The sequence below is a fragment of the Pygocentrus nattereri genome, chromosome 23, assembly GCF_015220715.1.
Source record: "Pygocentrus nattereri isolate fPygNat1 chromosome 23, fPygNat1.pri, whole genome shotgun sequence".
Lineage (NCBI taxonomy): Eukaryota > Metazoa > Chordata > Actinopteri > Characiformes > Serrasalmidae > Pygocentrus > Pygocentrus nattereri.
Window position 1 is genome coordinate 5,979,845 of NC_051233.1, and position 21,744 is coordinate 6,001,588.

The following is a 21,744-nucleotide window of genomic DNA, read 5'->3' on the forward strand; positions in this document are numbered from 1 at the left end:
ACAGAGAAAGAAAGAGCGAATAAGAGACAGAGAGAGAGAGAAGGAGAGAGAGAGGGAGAGAGAGAAAGAAAGAGAGAGTGAGAGGAGGAGCGAGGATATAAAGAGACATATAAAAAGAAAACTAGAAACAGAGATGGAGAGAGGAGGACAGAAAAACAAGAAGAGAGATGAGAAAGATAGACAGACAGAGGATAACAGAATGAGAGAGAGAGCAAAATAGAGATAGACCGAAAGAGACAGGTGAAGTTACAGAGACAGGTAAAAAGAGAAGGGAAAATAAAAATAGAGAAAAAATAGAAAGAGAGTGACAGGGATAAAGCAAAGAAGAAAAGCAGAGAAAAACAGAGAGAGAGAGAGAGAGAGAGAGAGAGAGAATGAGAGACTGGAAGGTGGACAGTAAAAAAGAAAGAGAAAAAGAACAAAGAGAGAGAGGTGGAGAAAGAGAGATAGAGAGAGCATGAGATAGCAAAAGAGAGTAAAATGAGTGAGAGAGAGAGAGAAAAAGAGAAGGAGGGAGAAATTGAAAAAGAGAGGAAGTGGAAGATTAAAGGTAGAAAAAGACAGCAAGAGGGGGAGAGAGAAAAGGGAAGCAGAGAAAGGGTGAAGCAGGAACAGAAAGACAGAGAGAGAGAGCGCGAAGGAGAAGGAGAAGGAGAGAGACAGAGAGAAAGGCAAAGAGAAAGAGGTAGAGAGAGGAAGGTATAGATAGAGATAGAAAAAGAGATAGAGAGAGAGACAGAGAGAGAGAGAAAGAAAGACAGAGAGAGTGAAGGAGAATGAAAGAGACAGAGAAAAAGAGGCAGAGAGAGAGAGAGAGAGAGAGAAAGAAAGACAGAGAGAGTGAAGGAGAATGAAAGAGACAGAGAAAAAGAGGCCGAGAGAGAGAGAGAGAGAGAGAGAGAGAGAAAGAAAGACAGAGAGAGTGAAGGAGAATGAAAGAGACAGAGAAAAAGAGGCAGAGAGAGAGAGAGAGAGAGAGAGAGAGAGAGAGAGAGAGAGAGAGAGAGAAAGAAAGAAAGACAGAGAGAGTGAAGGAGAATGAAAGAGACAGAGAAAAAGAGGCAGAGAGAGAGAGAGAAAAAAAGACAGAGAGAGTGAAGGATAAGGACAGAGACAGAGAAAGAGGCAGAGAGAGAGAGAGAAAGAGAGAGAGAAAGAAAGACAGAGAGAGTGAAGGAGAAGGACAGAAACAGAGAGAAAGAGGCAGAGAGAAAGACAGAGAGAGAAGGAGAAGGAGAAAGACAGAGAGAAAGACAGAGAGAAAGAGGCAGAGAGAGAGAGAGAGAGAGAGAGAGAGAGAGAGAGAGAGAGAGAGAGAGAGAGAGAGAGAGAGAGTGAAGAAGGACAGAGACAGAGAAAGAGGCAGAGAGAGAGAGAGAGAGAGAAAGAAAGACAGAGAGAGTGAAGGAGAAGGACAGAAACAGAGAAAGAGGCAGAGAGAGACAGAGAAAGAAAGAAAGACAGAGAGAGTGAAGGAGAAGGAGAGAGACAGAGAAAGAGGCAGAGAGAAGGAGAAGGACAGAGAGAAAGACAGAGAGAAAGATGCAGAGAGAGAGAGAGGCAGAGAGAGAGAGGCAGAGAGAGAGAGAGAGAGAGAGAGGCAGAGAGAGAGAGAGAGAGAGAGAGAGAGGCAGAGAGGCAGAGAGAGAGAGAGAGAGAGAGGCAGAGAGGCAGAGAGAGAGAGAGAGAGAGAGAGAGAGCGAGAGAGAGAGCGAGAGAGAGAGCGAGAGAGAGAGAGAGAGAGAGAGAGAGAGAGAGAGAGAGAGAGAGAGAGACAGAGAGAGAGAGAGAGAGAGAGAGACAGAGAGAGCGAGAGAGAGAGACCTCCTATGCGCATTACACCGGTTCTCTGACCCGCGGTTCTAAAATAGAGGCTAATATGAATTCTTTTCACACGTCTGCTCTGAAGCAGCTCGTGCGGCGCAGACTACTCGTTCACTCAGCTGAATGGTCTGCTTTAATTTCAGCCTGGAGGAGGTGTAGTGCTAAATTGTGTCTGAACAGAGAGGATAATGGAGAGAATGTTATCAAGCTCCTCCGCGCTGCCTCCACGCGCTGGATCGGTCTTCAGCACAGAGCATTACCCCGGATTTCAGCAGCTGCATCTACCTGGGAACACTTTCATCACTCACATTTAGGGGCTCTGAGTGGATGAAAGGCTGCAGTGTGTCTGTACACAGCTGGATTTACTCTTTTCCCTTTTAAGGGCGAACTGCAGAGCTGGAACAGCAGACACCTTGATTTACCTCACTCGCTTTCAGAGAACCTGTCATGAACAATGTTGACTACACTCTCAGGAAAAAAAAAAAAAAAAGGTATGGGACTGGCACTGGGGCAGTTCCCCTCCTGTCAATGGGGTGGTTCCCTCAAGGGTCCATGTCAGTACATTTAGTCAGGAACCATAATAATAATCCACTGAAATGATATTTTCTAAGCTGTACTGACTCCGCCCACCTCGTCTCGCCTCCAGGCTTTTATTCTACTGTTCTGTTTTAAAACAATCGGTTATGAAAAGGTACAAATATGAACTTTTCACCTGGAAAAACTGATTTAAGGTTCACAATCCGACCTTAAACCACTGTAGAACCTTTGAGGGAACATTTAGACCGTTTGCATCTTAATAAATATAGAACTGACCTGCACAAAACCTTTATTTCTAACAATGTAGCGTTGAAGAGATGCATTAAAATCCAATAAAATGTCCCCAAACTTACTTATTTATCCAGTTATATGCAGATCATGAAACTAATTAGTGGAATAACAGAGGCAGCCTTGCTCTAATTTCTGCTTTTTCAATGAACAATAGAAATCAAAGCTTGAAAGTGACCTAAGCATACATAGCCTAAAGCCCATTTCGCAATTTCGCACCAGATGCAGCACTGCGGTGGTAATGCGGGCAATTAAGTACAAAAATATGCGTTGGGTCTATTTCTGACACATGCCGCATGGGCCATACTAGCAATGTATATGCAGAAACAATAGAGAAATGCAATGTCTACACTATAATATACAGTCTAGGTTAATAAACGAAAAAAAAAAACAAATCCAGTTTTAACTCTTTGAGAGGTTGCCTGAAATCCCTGAGTCAGTTAATGTCGTGAACGCATGGGCATCTCCTCCTCTTCATTTAGAGCTACATCACATTGGGTAACAGCAAAACCTGGATTCCAGTGATCGGAAACAACGGAAAAAACCGAAGTATGAAATGCGCAATGCTAGTTATCGTCATGAAGACGGAGAACAAACGCTGACATTTCTCACGACTTTATTCGAACCGAGACTGTGGCTTAAAAATTAGAGTATATTAAAATGTGCAGGTGAGAACACATTTGTCAATTCAGCATTCAGCCTCCACTCCATGTGGTTTCTATGAACCTTTTATCTCTCTTGCGCATATTGGACAGCACAACGAGAGCAAAAGGCAGTGTTTACGTCATTGCGCCAAGTTTATTTACTAGCAAGCAGAATACATTTGGCTGGACTTCCGTCGATTACCCTCACCCCACCACCTTGTGAGACCGTCAGCAACCGTCCTGGCAGCTAGTCAACTTTATTGTTGACCTCTTTATGTCAACGATAAATCACAGAGAGCATCCCGACATTTATAGTACGTAAAAAACGCAACACAAACAGCGACCGCTCTTGCTTCGTGACGCGTGTCGTGACTGGTGTGAAATGAACAGGTCTTCTTCTAGACCACACCACTGGTAAATGGTGAGTGTGGTGTTGGTCACTGGAGGGTTGACAGAACGCAAGTGTGTGAAGTTTTCACCTTTCCCGTGCTTATGATGATTTGGGGACGTCTTACCTCGGTTGTGAGTCGGTCCTCGTTTGCGGCCGGTGGAGGAGCTGTGGGTGACGTTTTGGAAGTGTGTGATCTCCATGGTGGTGTTGGTGCGGAAACTCTCCTTGAACCTCTGCATCAGAGCCTCCACCGTCTCCTGCTTTGGGTCCATCACTGCGGGAAAAAAATGAGCGAAATAAACAAACAGATGAGTCCAGGGCACAAACACGTACAGTGTAATAGAACCAGGGGCTGCCAAGTGGTGTAACTGTTTAAGCCAAAAGTGCCAGATTTCAGGGGCCAATTTAAATGGTCGTGGTGGGCCGAGCACAAAAAGACAAAGCGCACAATTACTGTTTATTTGCTGAACGTAATGTCATTGAAAACTCAATAGAAAATCATGTTAGGCAGACAAACCTGATGCTCACGGAGGTAAAACTCAGTGAGCTTTTATTTAAATTCCGTAAACAAGCAAGGGTTGAAACCCAGAGAAGCAGCCAAACCACCAAAGTCCAAAGGAAAATCGAACAGAGCAAATGAGGGACAAACAAAAGGTCAAAAGAGACACAGGAGGCGTAAACAGGAAAACTGCTCAAATACCAAAGACAGTGCTAATGGCAACACTTCACCATGAGTGAATGAAAGGAGCAGGTATACATGCTAACAGAACCAAGGAGAACAGCTGAGTGAGAGCGATTAGAACTCTGGGAAGGAGGATCTGTGCAGCTGTTAATGATTGGTAGATGGTGGGCTTGTGACTGTGACATAAGAACCAGATGCATTATGGGAGTTGGAGTTCACAGGTGCGCCGACGAATTAGAGGGAACCAGGGAACATGACAAAATAGATATTGTGCACTGAAATTCACAGAAAAATGCGATTTTTGAAAGTGTTCACTGTAAACTCCACGTTAACCGGTTATTCCTTACACTGTAAAGTGCAATCAGATCAACCTAAAACAATGACTTAATGTACTTTTAATAACTTTGAAAGAAATTTTCATTGAAAGTATTTTTTTATGTTGAATAAAGAATAAAAAAGTAATTTATTTGGTAGTACATGAAGTATTTTTCTACTGTTTGGTTGACTTGATGAGCCAATTTTACAGTGTAGAAAACCAACAACTATTCATTTTTTTGACCGGGGTGTGTAGGTTTTAAATCGAGTTTTACAAAACATATTTTATAATATTTTATACTGCACTATATTCAGTGCTTTTAAATGGAAAATAATCATTTGATGAGATACGTATAGGGTTGGGGTTTTTTTGGTGATCAACTTTTTATTGCATTTTTCATCATGTTTTACAACAAGGGTGGGAAGTAAGGAGGAGGGGAAGGCAGGATGATGTCATATATTTTTGGAATTTGACACAAATCAAAAATAAAGCAAAGAAAATATATAAACAAACACACAACTAAACAACGTCACATAGTATAATTAAAAACTAAAGCTCTTGAATGGAGTCATGTAAGTTCTCGAAGTTTCTTATTGTTTTCTGTTTTGCCTTGTTCAGCTTAGCTATAAGATTTTCTCGCCTCACAGCGAAGAGGGTTCGATTCCCCGGCCGGGTGACCGGGGTCTTCTCTGTGTGGAGTTTGCATGTTCTCCCCCTGTCTACGTGGGTTTCCTCCGGGTTCTCCGGTTTCCTCCCACAGTCCAAAGACATGCAGTCAGGCCAATTGGACATGCTAAATTGCCCCTGGGTGTGAGTGACTGTCTGTGTCTGTCTGTCTGCCCTGTGATGGACTGGCGACCTGTCCAGGATGTATCCTGCCTTCCGCCCGATGACCGCTGGGATAGGCTCCAGCACCCCCCCACAACCCTGACGGAGAAGCGGCTTAGAAAATGGATGGATATATAAAAAAGCTTTTTTTTATGAGGGGGTGGGATTAGGGAAGTGGGCCAAATCAAATGTCCTTATGGGCCTGCTTTGGCCTGTGGACCGCATTTTGGGCAGCAATGGCCCTACCATCAGGAGATTGTGGGTTTGGTCGCTGGTGATACCATAGTCATCCGTAACCGAGTTCTAGAGGTTTTAAGTGGCTTCTTCTTTCTTGGGTAGGATGCCCCCTAAATCGTATGATGCTAGCCAACACAGGAGACTGTTAGCTGACGTATCAGGAAGCTGACATAACAGGAAACTTTATATAGCTGACAGGAAGCATGTGCTAGCCTTCACCCTTGTGTGATGGGGAGACATAGCCAGTGAGGAGAACTGGCCATTGATAAATTGAAAAGAAAAATGAGTAAACATCCCCAAAAAGAGTGCAATAGAATCAAATCAGTGACTGGAAACTCATTCATTCCTGGTGCCTGGATTGGAATACTGGAATCACATTTTAGGTATTTGTTATATTGCAACAAGGGAGGTTAGGGACAAGATATAGTGCTGATAACGAAAATTGCCTGCAAGCAATACTTTGACACAAACTGTCCAGACCAGGGGCCAAGAATTCAGAGACAAGCTAACAAGAGACAAGATAGCATCATAAATGATGTACTGGTTTACCACATTTGTTTATATATGGCCAGAACCCACATTATACGCTAGCATCCAATGAAACATTTACTATATATGCAATATTACTAAATATATGCAATCTACTTACTTCTGTCAAAAAACAAACATTGCATGAATTGTGACTGCTGTGATGAAATGATTTTTATAAGTGTGGACATCATGCCAAACTCTTTTCCCTCAACTTTTACACATTATCTTGTACAGATTGTTCAAAACGTACATCCCTAATACAAGCAACAAAGATTATTACTTGACTTACAAACATGCTGTAAGTTTTCGTTAACATGTCGACGCTTAGTCTGAAAGGGCACTGTATGATGTACAATGTGGAAAAAGATGCTGACAGCATGAAAATGCAGTATAAATGTATAGAGGAGGACAAAAGGGGAAAGGCTGCATTGTGCTGCTTGGAAATGAATTACTCAGCAATGTTCTTCAATGAGAAACATGGAAACAGTTACAGGACAAGGCCTAAGAAGTTTGTTGCCGTTTCCATTTGGTCATTCTCGCGGTTAGTAAAAGAACACTGTTAATCACTCGCGAGTGCAGCACTCGCTACTGCTGCAATCATTCTTCTCTTAATACCGACTGCATTCAAATGTACATTTAACAATCCTATAACTGCAGAAAATCAGATTTTGTCAGTAATCTGACGAACATTTTTACATGAACATGATCAATCAGATAATTGGGAAACTCCAGGTCTGCATGAGTCAGGCAGTAATCAGATTTCTGTATTATACCCAGCCAATAATGCAATTCAATTCAATTCAACTTTATTGTAATTATACAATACAGGGTAGTACAGTATAATGAAACACTATCAGGCTACTTTTTCAGTGCAGTAATAAAAGATGCATAGTACATTTACTGCATTTGGCTGACGCTCTTATCCAGAGCGACTTACAATTTGATTGTTTTACACAGGTAGTGTTAGGAGTCTTGCCCAAGGATTCTTATTAGTATTGTGTAGGGTGCTTACTCAGGCAGGGGATTGAACCCCAGTCTACAGCGTAGAAGGCAATGGTGTTACCCTCTACACTAACCAACCACATAGTAAACAGTGCAAAGACAAAAGACAGTAAAAGACAGACAGAATGTACATAGTCAGTAGGTACAGGTGTCGAACGTAGACAAGATGTGCGTAGGCAAGTGTTATAGGTGTACAGGACATATAGACAGTTAGTGCATAGTCAGATATTCAAGTGTATATAGACAGAAAGGTGCAAGGTGAATTGCAGTACAGTACAGTAAATGCAGAAGTACTATTGGTAAAAAAAACATGAAAACATGTCAACAGTGATCTGTATATAAAGTGTAGTGCAGGTACAGAGTAGCTGAATAAGCTGAAAAAGAATGAGATGAATTCTATAACATGAAGAATTTAAATTCATAATTTTGTCAGGCATGTTTTTGATTTCAGTGTCACTCCATAATTGTTTTGTCATGTTGCAGCAACGCTGCTGCTTATTTCTGGTACCACGCTCTGTTTTTTGCACATGCACAGATTGAGAAATCCAAAAGAAATCAGAGTAAGAATTCACATGCACTGAAAAATCTGATTACTGAGCTAAAATCTAGCCTCTTTCTCAGATTTCTGTATCGGATTTCTAGACCTCACTCTACAGTAAACAGTATACTGTTTACATAACCATTTGAGTAATGATATTACTGCAGAAATCCGACTGTGACTGGATTATTGAGAGCATGTAATCACACTCACTGTTAAAAAGGTACGATAAATTACTTTCAAAATAATGCAGCTTGTAGCCAGTAATTTGTCCATTTACAGTAATTTTTACAGTGTGAAATTACAATCCCTTTAGAGTACATACCCTAATTTTACATTTAAAAAGTGGCTGTGTGTGTCTTTCTGGGGGATAATAGGTCTATTTGAGAGGTCCTTCTAGATGGCCATCTTCAGTGAAGTGCTTCAGTGAAAGGGCTCATTTTAGTCTTTGAAGAAATAAAGTATATCTTGGATTGATACTGAGGTTTTGGAATCTGAAAATCTAGCAGAAAATCCTCTAACCTCTGAAAATGAAAGTAAGATTCCTCATTTCGTGCCTTTGCCTTTGGTTTATGGGTGTAAATGTAGAGCAAGAGAAGGTAAGGAGAGAGCAAATAACCTCAAAGCAATCACTTCATGCTGGAGACAAGTCTGTTCATGCCCCTGCCAAGGAGATAGCCCCACCATAAGGGTGTTTCTTGTAAACCGGAGGCTCTGAGCAGCAGTGCTCTCCTTCACCTCCCCGTCTCCCTCTTTTTTTTTCAACAATCTCTCTCTGAATCTCATTGACAGATGCCTGGTCTCCACCTTTGAACACAGAACATGTCTATAGCTAACAAACCTTAGAAGCTGCTTTAGAAGCCTCAGTGGCGTCGCTGGAGGCCTCGGCCTGCTCATTTCCGACTGATCCGTCTTTGCTGCGACCACTAATTTATATGTGCATTTGCGAATTTGCTATTTTTATCCAAAGCAACCAAAATATGAAAACAGTAGAAGCTACAGCAATACAAAGAACCCATATAGCCCGCATACATGTAGACCCAGTATACACTAGCTTGACTTAATTCACCTTTTCAGTTCCTTGAGACCACCGGCGGTTCCAAAATGCATCTTTGTAACATTCTTCATAACTTTTATATTTCATAAACTCCATTCAGAAGCCGGGCACCGTATGAGGCTGTAGCTCTTCTCTCCAGTCTAATAGACGGTGATGTCATTTTAAACCCTTATAATAAAAGAAGCTGAACTTTGTTTTTCTACTGAAAATCGACCCGTTTTTCCCCAAATCTGGGCTCTAAACTATAAACAGACGGCGTCTCTTCAGTGATCTGCTCTGGCAACATTACTTTTTTATGAAATAATATAAAGAACGTCTAAGATATGTGGCTTTCAGCACTAAATTGTAAGCATATAGCAATATGTGTAGATCATAAAACACATGTTCTGTTCATTTCAGGGGAGCCTAAAAATAAATAAATAAATAAATAAATTTAACAATTTTACATTTATTCATGCAATTACCGAATAGTTTGCCTTAAGAATTGGTCATCTATATTCAGATGGAATAAACTAAATGTACCCTGGAGAATAAGAGGTTAAATAAATACAACTTTAGATGTCGCAGACAGGTCAGCTTTTTGTGTTGTAAATAAGAAAACAATAAATAAAAATATTAAGAGCAGTGAACACAGAATGCAACACTTAGAATTCAGCACGTCTGGATCCATCCACACTGGACATTTTTGGGGTTTTTTACTGTGTTGTTCATGGCATGAAAAAAATCAACAAATGCACAAAGTTTTAGCAATAACTTCTTTTACAATTCCAAATTACTTTCGAATTTAATGTATTTTTACTTTTTGAATTGTGTTGGGTAACATTATGACAATACATATAAGTTAGCATATACAACTTTGTTGCATTCTTGTTGTCTAGAAAATCACGTTTGGGGTACAAAGTGATCATTGTTTACACATGTTCAACTTCTTTTATTGGCATCCAAATAGATTTCACAAATGGATCATACTGATTCTGTTAAAAAAAAATGAAGTGCAGGGAACTACTATGGTTAGAAAAGAGTGCAGAATGGTGCTTCACTATATACTGCCTAAAGAAACAAAGCGGAAAGTCTTTACACCACAGCAGAAGGAACAGAGAGAATGTCCACTGTGGACTTCAAGGGAAGTTCATTCCATTGCTTTGGGGCAAGAACTCTGAAGAATTGAGACCTTACCTTACAAGCATGCTTAGATCTCCAGAAAGGACATAACATGGGCCCTTAAGTTAGGCGAGTTAGCTGGGTTTGGAGAAGTCCTTGGTCTGTCCTGCCCACTGTGTAGTTTCAGACCAAGGTGCAGAGGAAGTGTGGAGCAGACCCCTTTGAAGCCTAGGATGCTATAACTAGAGCTTTGTATCTGATTCTTGCCACCACAGGGACCCTGTGGAGTGATCTCAGCAGGGGAACCACATGGGAGATCTTCAAGAGGTTATGAACAGAGACGAAATGGCATATGAGAGAAGGCCAGGAAGGAGGGAACTGCAATAATCGAGTGTGGAAATGACTTAAGCTTCTATGAGAAGTAAAGCAGCCTCTACAGTCAGGAAGGGTTGAGCTCTTCTGATCTTTTGAAGTAAGATTCTGTAGGACATAGTATGACTGGACAGTGAAATCATCAATAATTAGCCAAAGCTCTGCATATAGATACATCGCTGTGGTCTCCATGTAGGACAAAAGATCAGAAAGATACCTTCTGTGAGATCTGAAGATGTGGATGGAGGAGAATCAGATGGTATCAGGTTATCACTGCCTCTGTGATTTTGTATAAAAAGAGAACAAAAGTGGGCCCATAACTAACCCCTGGAGGACTCATGTCAATAGTAAACTTTGCAGATTGTTGACAATTTTTCTTTCCATACTAATGGCAAATTGTTAAATTACCTAAATTTATAGTGTCATTACATGTAGTCTACGACAATAACTATGCTAGCAATTTTAAAACAGCTAAAGCCAATGAACTTTATGCTTAGTTCTATCAGTCTAAGTACATGACAAATTACTATCCAAACAGAACCCAGGTCTCCATCCAATTATTATTATTATTATTATTATTATTATTATTATTATTATATAATTTTATATAAATTAAATACAAGTGAAGTGACATTCCCTAAAAGTAAGTAAGTAAATAAATAAATACTGCAAGAGCTCTATAATGTTATCTTCCATTAGTAGAACCAGAGGTCTTTGGAGCCCTTGGTGGAAACTATGACTATCAGTATGAGAGTATATATATATATATATATATATATATATATATATATATATATATATATATATATATATATACTCAAAAACATGTTTTAACATGGATAGTTGTCTATGCCTCTAATGAGGCACATGATATATGCAAATCTATGACTTTCACAACCACTGAATGCTGTACTACTGAACCACAAATAAGTCCTCTGCTGTTAATTAATTATTCTTTGATGCTAAATCCACTTGCATAGACCATCATGTGCACTAATGAAGAAAGAGCTATATATTTTTTTTTGGTTTTGTTTAAACTGAGGGGCTGACAATATATGTCCTTAACCAGAACTAGGCTGGTCAGCTAGCCAACAGGCTAAACGTTAGTTAACATGCTAGACAACTCAATCAAACAGCACTCAGCTCAATAAAACAGCAAAATAAAGGTCACTGAAATGGCTTTCACACTTCAAATGACCACATATCTGTCAGGAGCAGCACTGAATTCAGACAGAAGCCCACAGCACACGCTCACTTCAAACCCTGGGTAGAGCACATTGGTGGGTGGAGTATGGAGAGGTCAGTTCGTCCAAATGAAACCAGCAAGTATATAGATCTAGTGTCACCAGTCGACTAGCCATCAGATGTATGACAATGTGAGTCCATGCAAAGGTGGTGTCACCATTGAAATAAGGCCCTTCCATCCTCACCCAGCTGGAAGCAATAAGACTCGTCTCGAGGACAGGGTGGGAGACAGACGGGGGGAGAGAGGAAGAGAGATAGAGAGATGGTGCTGCTTCCGTTTTATTTCCATCCAGCAGAAAATCACAGCGCCTCAGGGGACTCTTCTGACCCATCTGAACACGTTCTGCCCCATTTGCGGCACCGAAGAGCCATAAAATATATAAATAAACTTCCCTTTCTTATTGTCTCGCGAAAAAAAAAAGCTACAGCGAAAAGAGATGGCTAAAAAAAAAAAAAAGAAAGTTAGACACAAACTATTTATCTACTGCTTCCATTACCAGGCCCTGCCACTACTCCCTAAGGTCGGCGATGCATCACAAGTTCAATTAATGTGAGAGATGTAGAGGGCCGTGCCTCTCTCAGGAGCTATAATAGGTCTGGACACCAGTTTCCTCTCTGTGCTGTGAAGCTGAAGCTGGGCTGACCAAGGCCTTCTCATCCAGGCCATCTTTATTTCACTTAGCTTCGTCCCACAGGTATTTCGCCATTATGGCGGATTACAGTGTGTTTTGAACTGGGTGAGTTAGAGCACCGTGGTTGCTGAGATTGCCCATGTGGCTTCCCAGTGGTAAGTAGAAACAAAAGACATATACAGTCCAAAGGCTGTAAGTATATTTAAGCTCTGGAATTCTCAGCCACAGTGACAGAATCTGGCCAATGGAACGGACCATGTTAACTCTTAGGAGATGTGCTTGTTAAAAGGGATCTCAAAAGCATGTCAAATTTTTATATTAACATTTAATAATAATTTCTCACTTGTATCTCATTAAAACGACTGGAGAAACTTGATTGAAAATGTAAATTCTAAACTTGCAATCCATCACAAATTCACTGTGGTAAGAAGATTAGATATTTTATTATGATTGCAATTTGACTGAGGTATTGTCCTGTTTTGATTTGTAGAAAGATATTCAGGTGGTATCAGGTGGTATCAGGCTATGACTGCCCCTGTGATTTTGTATAAAAAAGAGAACGAATGTTGGCCCATAACTAACCCCTGGGGGACTCCAGTCATTAGTAAACCTTACAGATAGTTGACGACTCTTCTTAAGATACTAATGACAAATTGTGAAATTACCTGAATGTATAGTGTCATTTGATGTGAACAGTGCTGTTCCCTCTCCATGCTGTTTCGTCCCACAGGTATTTCACCATTATGGTGGATTACAGCGTGTTTAGAACTGGGTGAGTGAAGGCAAATTGTATTCCATTCATTCATTCATTCATGCATTCATTCATGCATTCGATCATTTATTCATTCATTTATTTACTTCTTCCTTTTTTGCTGAGTTCAACATCTTGAAGAAAAAAAAAAGTAAAATACAACATGTGCTGTAACTCATATCATTTGACCAGAGCTGCCTAAACATCTACATATAACTGTACAGACAGAGTCTCTACATGATAAAAAGCTCTTGAGTCAGACAGTCCTTGACTATAATTGTTGAACAGAAATATGTTGGAAGTACAGAACTGAAAATGCCAATGCAAGAAAATCCCTTTGTAACTGTGAAAGTAGGCATGCAGTTATGTAATTACATGTAAACATATGCGAGCCCTGATTAAAAGAGCTAGGCCTTCAGTTTGAGCATGAATGTCAAACAGTGAGACACAAGCCTCTACAGTAACGCTAATTTCAGCTAACATCCATATAACGTTTATAAGAAGTATGTTCTTTCTTGGTCGTTCTAGATAGAACAAGGATGCTTGGAAAAACCCTTGAAAACCTGCTTGGAAAAGACATTGCATATGTTTATCTGAAACTTGTTTATACTTTTTTAGCACATTTTACAATGGCTTAAAGCTGCTGCCACTATTTTTGCTTCCTTATAACTAACTGATATTCATACAGCCCAGCCAAAGATCTATGTAGGCCATCTAGAAGGCCCAGGGCAATGCTCTCTAACCCTGATACTGGAGAGCTACCTTTCTGCAGAGTCCAGCTGCAACCATAATTTCCCACCTGCTCTATCTAATCAATCTCTCAAAGTCCCCGTTTGACTGGATCAGGTGTATTAGAGTTAAGTAAGGGGTGGGGCAGCTTATTCGGGAGTTAATTTGAGACAGATTAGAAATAAACTTGGCATCATTTTCTATGAGTCTTATGTGCGTAAGCATCTATAAACAAATGTATAACATGTTACATAAAATGCGTTCATAAGGCATTATAAACAGGGTTATAAATATTTATAAAAATTAATTGCACTGAATTACACATTATAGACATTATTATCCATTATGAATTGTTAATATAATGCATTATAAGTAGTGCTAATAACATAATGATAATGTTATCATTATGAAAGGGGGCAGTCGTGGGCTGGAGGTTAGGGAACTGGCCCTGTGACCGGAAGGTCGCCGGTTCGATCCCCAGTGATGTGAGGGCTGCATCTTCGGGACTTTAGTCCTGTATATTCAGATGCTCTAAACAGTGTAATATTTAATATGCAGTTTTAAGTTAATGCCAAGCTAATGGTGGGTAAGCCACCAATGGCAGCTCTAGTTTAAACTCTGACATTTGAAGCCTGTAATGAGCTTTATTGTGGATGTTTTAGTGTTTCAGTAAATCCTTCAGTAAATACTTCACTCTTAACCCTGGAGGAGGCTTTAGTCCAGCACGCCTCACTTTACTTAGAGCAGACAAATACAACTTATGAGCTCTAATAATGTGTTATGAACAGTACTTATAATGCATTATGTTAATAATTCATAACGTATAATAAGCATGGCTTTAACATGCAATGCATTTTTACAAATATTTATGGCCATGTTTACGACAGCTTGTGAATGCATTATAACATGTTATGGATGTGTTTATAGATGCTGACAAACATAGAAAGTATTACCATAAACTCTTCACAAAGGTGGCTCGGAAGGCCCGGAACCGGACACCACTTTACCAAGAGTGACTTTGTTGTAATCCCCCTGTCATTTTCTAACGATGTTGCTTAGTAATCTAATATGTTTGACCATCCCTCCAGCTTCTGAAGGCCTAACCAATGGACAAGATGTGAATCACATATACCGCAAAATAACATTAACCCACACTTGGTTAAAGACTACTCCCAAAGACAGAAACAAAGCTCCACACAGCTTGTGAAAATTGTTTATCCTCAATACTGGAGCAAGTTGGAGCTTTCTGAGTACAGCACTGCTCCACTAACCCAGACTTTCAGATGAAGCAGGGCTCATCCAGCAAGTCATAACAGACAAAAAAACCCCCTCTCAATTCAATGCGAATGCACTCTGTCAGCACTGACGCCTCTGTTGTTTTCTAACTCCACCAAATAATCTCGAGAAACCTTGGATGCTATTGTGGAAATGCTAATTCTGCGACCTTCATTGCTATTCATGCTTTATGTATTCAGCAAACCAAATGAGACTCGTGAGAGTTTGCTGGGAGTGGAGAAGCAGAGGCAGTTTGTGCTACCCAAACAGAAAGACTTTAAAGGCGGAGGGAGTCTGTTTCAGTGATTATGAGCCTATATTGGTCACTAGAAGGGGAAATGTGGGTTTACATGTCTTTTTCCATGAATATGGGAACAAATATCCAGACTGTTTTCGTGGAAATGTGCCTGAGCTTCATTTCCCTGGGTCTCCATTGCTTATGGACAAACCTCTAAGGTTTGGATTGTCAAGTCAAGTCAGCCTTATTACTACAACTTGTACAGGACATACAGAGTACCGTGTTACTCTCAGACCCCATGGTGTAGTGATAACATTAATTAGACGGTAAACAGAGGTGTGAATAGGTGATAATAAAAAATAATATAAATATAAGAAGGTCCTGAAATTAACACTGAAGTGACATAAGGCACATACAGATTAAGGTCTGAGGGTATAAATAGTGCAAAAATAAACAGTAGTGCAGTTAGAATGAACTTATGGAGCAGTTAAAGTGATGAGTGCGTAGCAGAACAGTCCCTGAGAAAGTCCGAGTTCAGGACTAGGGGTCCTAGTTGGGGTCAGGAACATGTGTTTTGGTCCAAACGTTGTGCATGGGTGGGCAGTTGCTTTCAGTTTTTAAAATAAATTTGCAGGGATATTTTTCCAAACCTCCAAAGTCCAGTCTTAGATGTTGGCTGATTTTTCTGCATTTCTATTTTCAAGTAATCCAAACACTTTCAGTGATGTCGAGTATTGGACTCTGGGGTGGACAGTTCTGAGAACACTGGCATCTTCTTTGATTGTGCTCTTCAGATGCTCTTCTCTTTTGCCTTATTTGCTTGTTGAAAATCCTTTAAAACACATTGAGCCATCTTCTCACAGTTGAAGGATGGATAGAACATCATTCTGCCCTGTAAGACCTGAAGCAGCTTGATGTTCTCCTCTCTCTCAAAGAAATAAGTTTATGACCCTATTTGTCGAATGAAGACAGCTACCAGGTCGTCTACCGGATCTGGCACAGCTGTTAGAAGTCCCATTTTGTTTGTATCTTTAAAAAAAATTGGAAGTAAAGTTTTGGAAACTTCTATTTAATTTCGACTTTGCCCTTGTTCATATATAAGTTCATCATTTTCTATCTAAAATCCTCAGAAATATCTCAGAGAAATGAAATAACTTGTGCATAAGGACTGGAATTGGAATTGCAAAAGTAGAACTTAAACTGAACATGGCCTTCTGTGGCTACTTCTTTGTCCTTTGCTGTGGATTGGAGCATGAATGTGTAGACTTCAGAAAAGACAGGCTAATTTCAGCTTGGCTAATACACTGGCCTACATCCCCCCCGTGGGCCTTTGACAGAGCTCTCGGCTAATCCAGCCTCAGCCTACTGCACAAACACCAGCTCACGGCATCCACTTAAGCCTTGACCTGCCTGAGAAAATACCTGCCTGTGCTCTGAGGTTAACTGCCCCATGCATATTTCATGACCACTGTGTCATTTTGTTCTGCAGGGAGCAGTTGTCCTAAAAGAGTATGTGGTTCGTTTCTCTGGCCCATGTTCTGTAAACACCAATCATCTGTACATTCAGAAGGCCAGCCGTGGTCCTCTTATGATCGTTTATTGATTTATGCTGTTATAAAGGCAATCATCCAGCTTGAAATTGCTGTTCTTTCATCTGTGTTCAAAAAGGGATTGCTAGCTTTGTTCGTCTGCCACTCGTTACAGGTCTAGGCGATGTCAAGTGATGTGGGCCACCAAGATCAGCAAAAACATTGGTCCCACTTTATATTTAGTGTCTCTAATAACTGTAGTTACACTTGAATACTGTATGCAACAACATTGTCACTACCGATGATTTAGTCAATGTTACAGATGAGATATATAAGTAGAGCCTATGTAAATACACACATGTATCAACTTTGGTTTTGTTTAATGTAATTACACAAGTGTATTTTATAATAAGTGGGCAGTTCCTGTGTAGTTACTATGTAGGTACTGTGTAATAAAGAAGTGGTAATATAGACACAGCTTTGGAGGAAATGCAGCACATTTTATTAATGTTATAACAGCTACATGTTAATATATGGTGTCGTCTGCTGTTCTGTTCCATTACAAACTGGTTTAAAGCTGAAACTGGTTACAGTGTCACTGCACTAGCAACATAAATGCTGGCTGAATGTGAGGAAAGCTGGAAGATACAGTGTAAGTAATGTCAATGTAGGTCATTAGATGCTTCCTTTTACTGCTGAAAAAAAAACTTCTTAAAAATGTCTGATTACAAACGTAATTACATTTGTTATTACTCCTGTGTAATTACCCAAGAGAGAATTGGCTGTGATTAAGATACACTTGTGTATTTACATGAGGCAACACTGAAGTTGACATATATGTGTAATTACATAAGGTGTACTTCGGTAATCCATCTGTAACAGTCAGTAAATTGTTAATAGTTTGTGTTGTTGCATATGTTATCAACATGTAACTACACAGTTATTACAGACACGATCTAAAGTGGGACCAAAACATTCATAGAGCATGGCCTAAGTAAATATTTAGTGGCATTTACAATATTGTGCAAGTCAATAACCACCTTTTATTTTCTTATTAGTGATTAACACATTAGATTTACATAATTTGCTCACTTTTTTCAGCATAAAAATGAATCAATCTGGCATCCCCTTACTTGTGTCTACAGCCCCCCACCACACCCCATGTCTTTTCCAGTGATATTATCACTCTCATGCTTCACTCCTGTCACATCTGTTCCCATAGTAGAGTTGATTAAAAGATAAAATCCAACATATTGTCAGTTCCCCCAACCTTCCTTATTATGGAATGTGTGGTGGAGATGCACCATTCCTATCTTAGATGTTATGCAAGCTGTTATGTCCCTGCTGATCTCTACACCACTGTTGATAACCCTGTCCTGAAAAAGCCAAGTCTAGACTCCAGTGCCTTTAATAATTACCAGCCAAGCTTTAATCCCCCATTCACTAAGCTGTCGGAAATCATAGTTGCTTCACATTTGCAGTCCCACCTGGAAGCAAACAATCTATACGAGCCTTTTCAACCCATTTTTTTGTCCCATGCATACTACAGAGACTGCACTTCTTAGAGCTACTTATGATTTCCTATGTGTAGCTGATTCAGGAGCTCTAAATATGCTGATACTTAATTAATTTAATTAATCTTAGCTCCACTTTTAATACCATATCTCATGATCTATTACTCTCTCGTATGTGTAGCAGTGGTATTAATGCATCTGCCCTTTTCTGGCTTTCCTCAAATCTTAATGATAGATGGTAATATGTGGCTATTTAGAATCATGAAGTCTCTATGGTGTCTGTTACTAAGGGTGTTCCACAAGGCTCAGTTTTAGGTCTGCTACTATTCACCGTTTACATGCTGCCACTTGGCCATATATTACACCATCATGGTTTAAATTTTCATAGGTAACACTCTGCTCAAACTGCACACTGTCAGCCGGTTTATCTGACTGTATTCATAATATGAAGTCAAGGATGAGCATGAATTTTTAAAAACTGAATGCTAGCAAAACTGAGTTGCTTGTAATTGGCTCAAAGGCACAGATATCTAGTTCATCTGTCCTTGGCATCAATATTGATAGGATTCTGGTAACACCTTCTCCACATGTCCGCAATCTTAGAGTTAGCTTTGATCCAATACATTCACATCAATACTAATGGTAAAACTTCTGTCTTCATAATATTGCTCGTTTTCAACCATAGAACGACTCGTGCATGCACTAGTGACATCAGGGTCAATTACAGATGGTAGTCCATCTGTTTCTCTGCATACTTTGTTAGCCCCTTTTTACCCTGTTCTGGACTACCGCAACATTCTTCTACCTGGCATCCCTGTCAAAACCCTTACAGTGTGCTACAATCATCACCTCAAAGAAGAGTGACATATCACCCCTGTCCTTCAGAGTCTTCACTGGTTACTCATTACAGTCCATGTTCATGTACATTCAGTTCAGTACTTCAGTTCAGTACTTTGAGAACCTAAAAGTACAACTCCTGAAAAGAACAGAGGCTGTAATAAAGGTAAAGAATGGATACATTAAATATTGAAAATATTACATGTAGTCGTTGAGGCTGTTGTGTCGTTTTCTGTTTGATGGTTTTGTGCTGTTTTTTCCTGATGCTGAAAATGAATCTTTTAATTGTTATTTTAAATGGAAATGAATTGAATGGCCTTTGACTATTGCAGTTCTTTATTATTATTAGGATTATAATGATAAATTATTAATAATGTCAATCCTGAGGTGTTTCTTTTTCCACTTTGTCTGCTCACATAACTACACCATTAAAGAACAATCAGCCACAGCCAGCTGCAATGTAATAAATAAGTCTAACACAATGAGCAAAGAAGTAAACCACGACTTGCTTTAAGCTCATCTTCTGATTAAAGTCTCTGAGAATGATGAAGTTTTTATTGGTGCTCAGGATGATGCCTCAAGTCAACCTTTGTCATTGGGTTCTCTTTTCCTCAGGCCCATCATCAGCCCTGCTTCTCAAATGCTAATAATCATGTTTTTTTATCAGGCTAAAGAATGAGGCATAACAGAATGACCACCTCTCAGAATGACTCACCACTCACTGTCCATCTTATCAGCTCCACTTACTGCATAGCTGCACTCTGTAGTTCTACAGTTACAGACTGTAGTCCATCTGTTTCTCTGATACTCTGTTACCCTGTTCTTCAGTGGTCAGGACCCCTATGGACCCTCACAGAGCAGGTACTATTTGGGTGGTGGATCATTCTCAGCACTGCAGTAACACTGACGTGGTGGTGGTGTGTTAGTGTGTGTTGTGCTGGTCCGAGTGGATCAGACACAGCAGTGCTGCTGGAGTTTTTAAACACTGTGTCCACTCACTGTCCACTCTATAAGACACTACTACCTGGTCAGTCCACCTTGTAGATGTAAAGTCAGAGACGACAGCTCATCTGCTGCTGCACAGTTCATGTTGCTCATCCTCTAGTCCTTCATCAGTGGTCACAGGATGCTGTTGGCTGGATATTCTTGGTTGGTGGACTGTTCTTAGTCCAGCAGCGACACTGAGGTGTTAAAAACTCCAGCATGATAACTCTGAGAATGATCCACCACCCAAATAGTACCTGAATCCACAGCATTTAGAGAAGCTCATTAAATATAAAAGTGTATATATTACTTGTTGCCAGCTCAAGGAAACATTAAAGCTTGAGAAAGTCCTATTTATAACAGGCAAATATTATTCATTTATTTATTTTGATTTTCTTTTTTCTCAAAAGGATGAGCATCCATCAGTAGTTTAAATCTGTATTTCATTCGATTATGGGCCTAATCTATGTTTGCTGTTGACTGACTGCAATTCATGGACTGTTTTCTCTGTTTTCATCTTTCATGTCATCTTATCTCCCTTTTACCATCATTTACAGTTCATTTAAACTCTCGTGAAACATTATGAATCAAATACAAATGAACACACGCTATCTTGGTAAGCTAAGGCTAAATCGATTACCTCTATCACGCAAGGATTTTCTACTGTAGAACTGAGAGAGACAAACTTAACCTACTTTCACAGTTTATTTCGATGAAGCAAAATGCAGAGTGATGTTCGCATCAGCTACTAATCACTGACTTCTACAGTATTTTAACAGCATTTCTCAAATTCTTCTAATCTTGCCCCTATTACACCATAATGTCCTTATCCATTGACCATTTTTGAGTGAATCCACCAATTAGAGCATCTGAGAAGTTGCCACTAAAAGCTCCATCACAGAAGGTTATCACAGGAAATAGTTGATGAACTGAATATAATACATACTTCAAAACAATGGTTCCTTTGGTTCTTTAACACAGGCAATGGTTCAATTCCGATTGATGCTATTCCGATTGGTGATAAATGGGTGGTATATGGACCTATATAGAATCTTCTTGAAAACAATTCTACACAGCGCCAAAAATGGTTCTTCTTTTGTGCTGATGTCAAGCTTGGCATGGTATGGTCACCATGACCGTGGTCAGGTTTTCTGGCACTACATACAACCATATACAACATATTCTCCAGCCATCTGAAGAAAAATGTCATTATGCAAAGCATGCAGTGTCTCTATGTACAACCTCTGCCTCTTAACTCTTTTAAGGTTTTAAAGTATGTACCTGATATCCAGGACATTGTGAAACTTTGTGAAACCAGCAAAGGTTTTCATGGTAAACCAAAGCTGAAACCATTAACTGCACCATTCAAACACTATGTAGGCCAAAAGTCACCAAGCCAAAGTTAAGGAAGGTTCCCAATTCTATGTTATCTTGCTAAGCATGCAGTAAACCATCATGCAGAGTAATGAATATGAGAAAAAGGTGCAGACGAAAAAAAAACACACATTACAGAATGAAAGGAGAAGAAAAAAGCAAGCGATCAAGGGGACACAGCCTATCACGCAGCAGCGTTAACATTTCCAAAGGGACCTTTTATGAAAAATGAATGAGATTAATAACTTTGGCAACCTCTGAGACAATGGTTTAGTGCACAAAGGTTTG

At 39.9% G+C, this 21,744-nt stretch overlaps 1 protein-coding gene across 2 annotated transcripts in view; it reads right to left on the bottom strand.

Annotated features, from left to right (window-relative positions):
- LOC108442885 (astrotactin-2) overlaps window positions 1-21,744 on the bottom strand; it is a 759,455-nt gene that overhangs the window by 413,315 nt on the left and 324,396 nt on the right. For both annotated transcript variants that reach the window (XM_037533175.1, XM_037533174.1), the window contains exon 4: window positions 3,809-3,958. In XM_037533175.1, coding sequence (XP_037389072.1) covers window positions 3,809-3,958 — 150 coding nt within the window. The remainder of the gene's footprint in view (window positions 1-3,808; window positions 3,959-21,744) is intronic.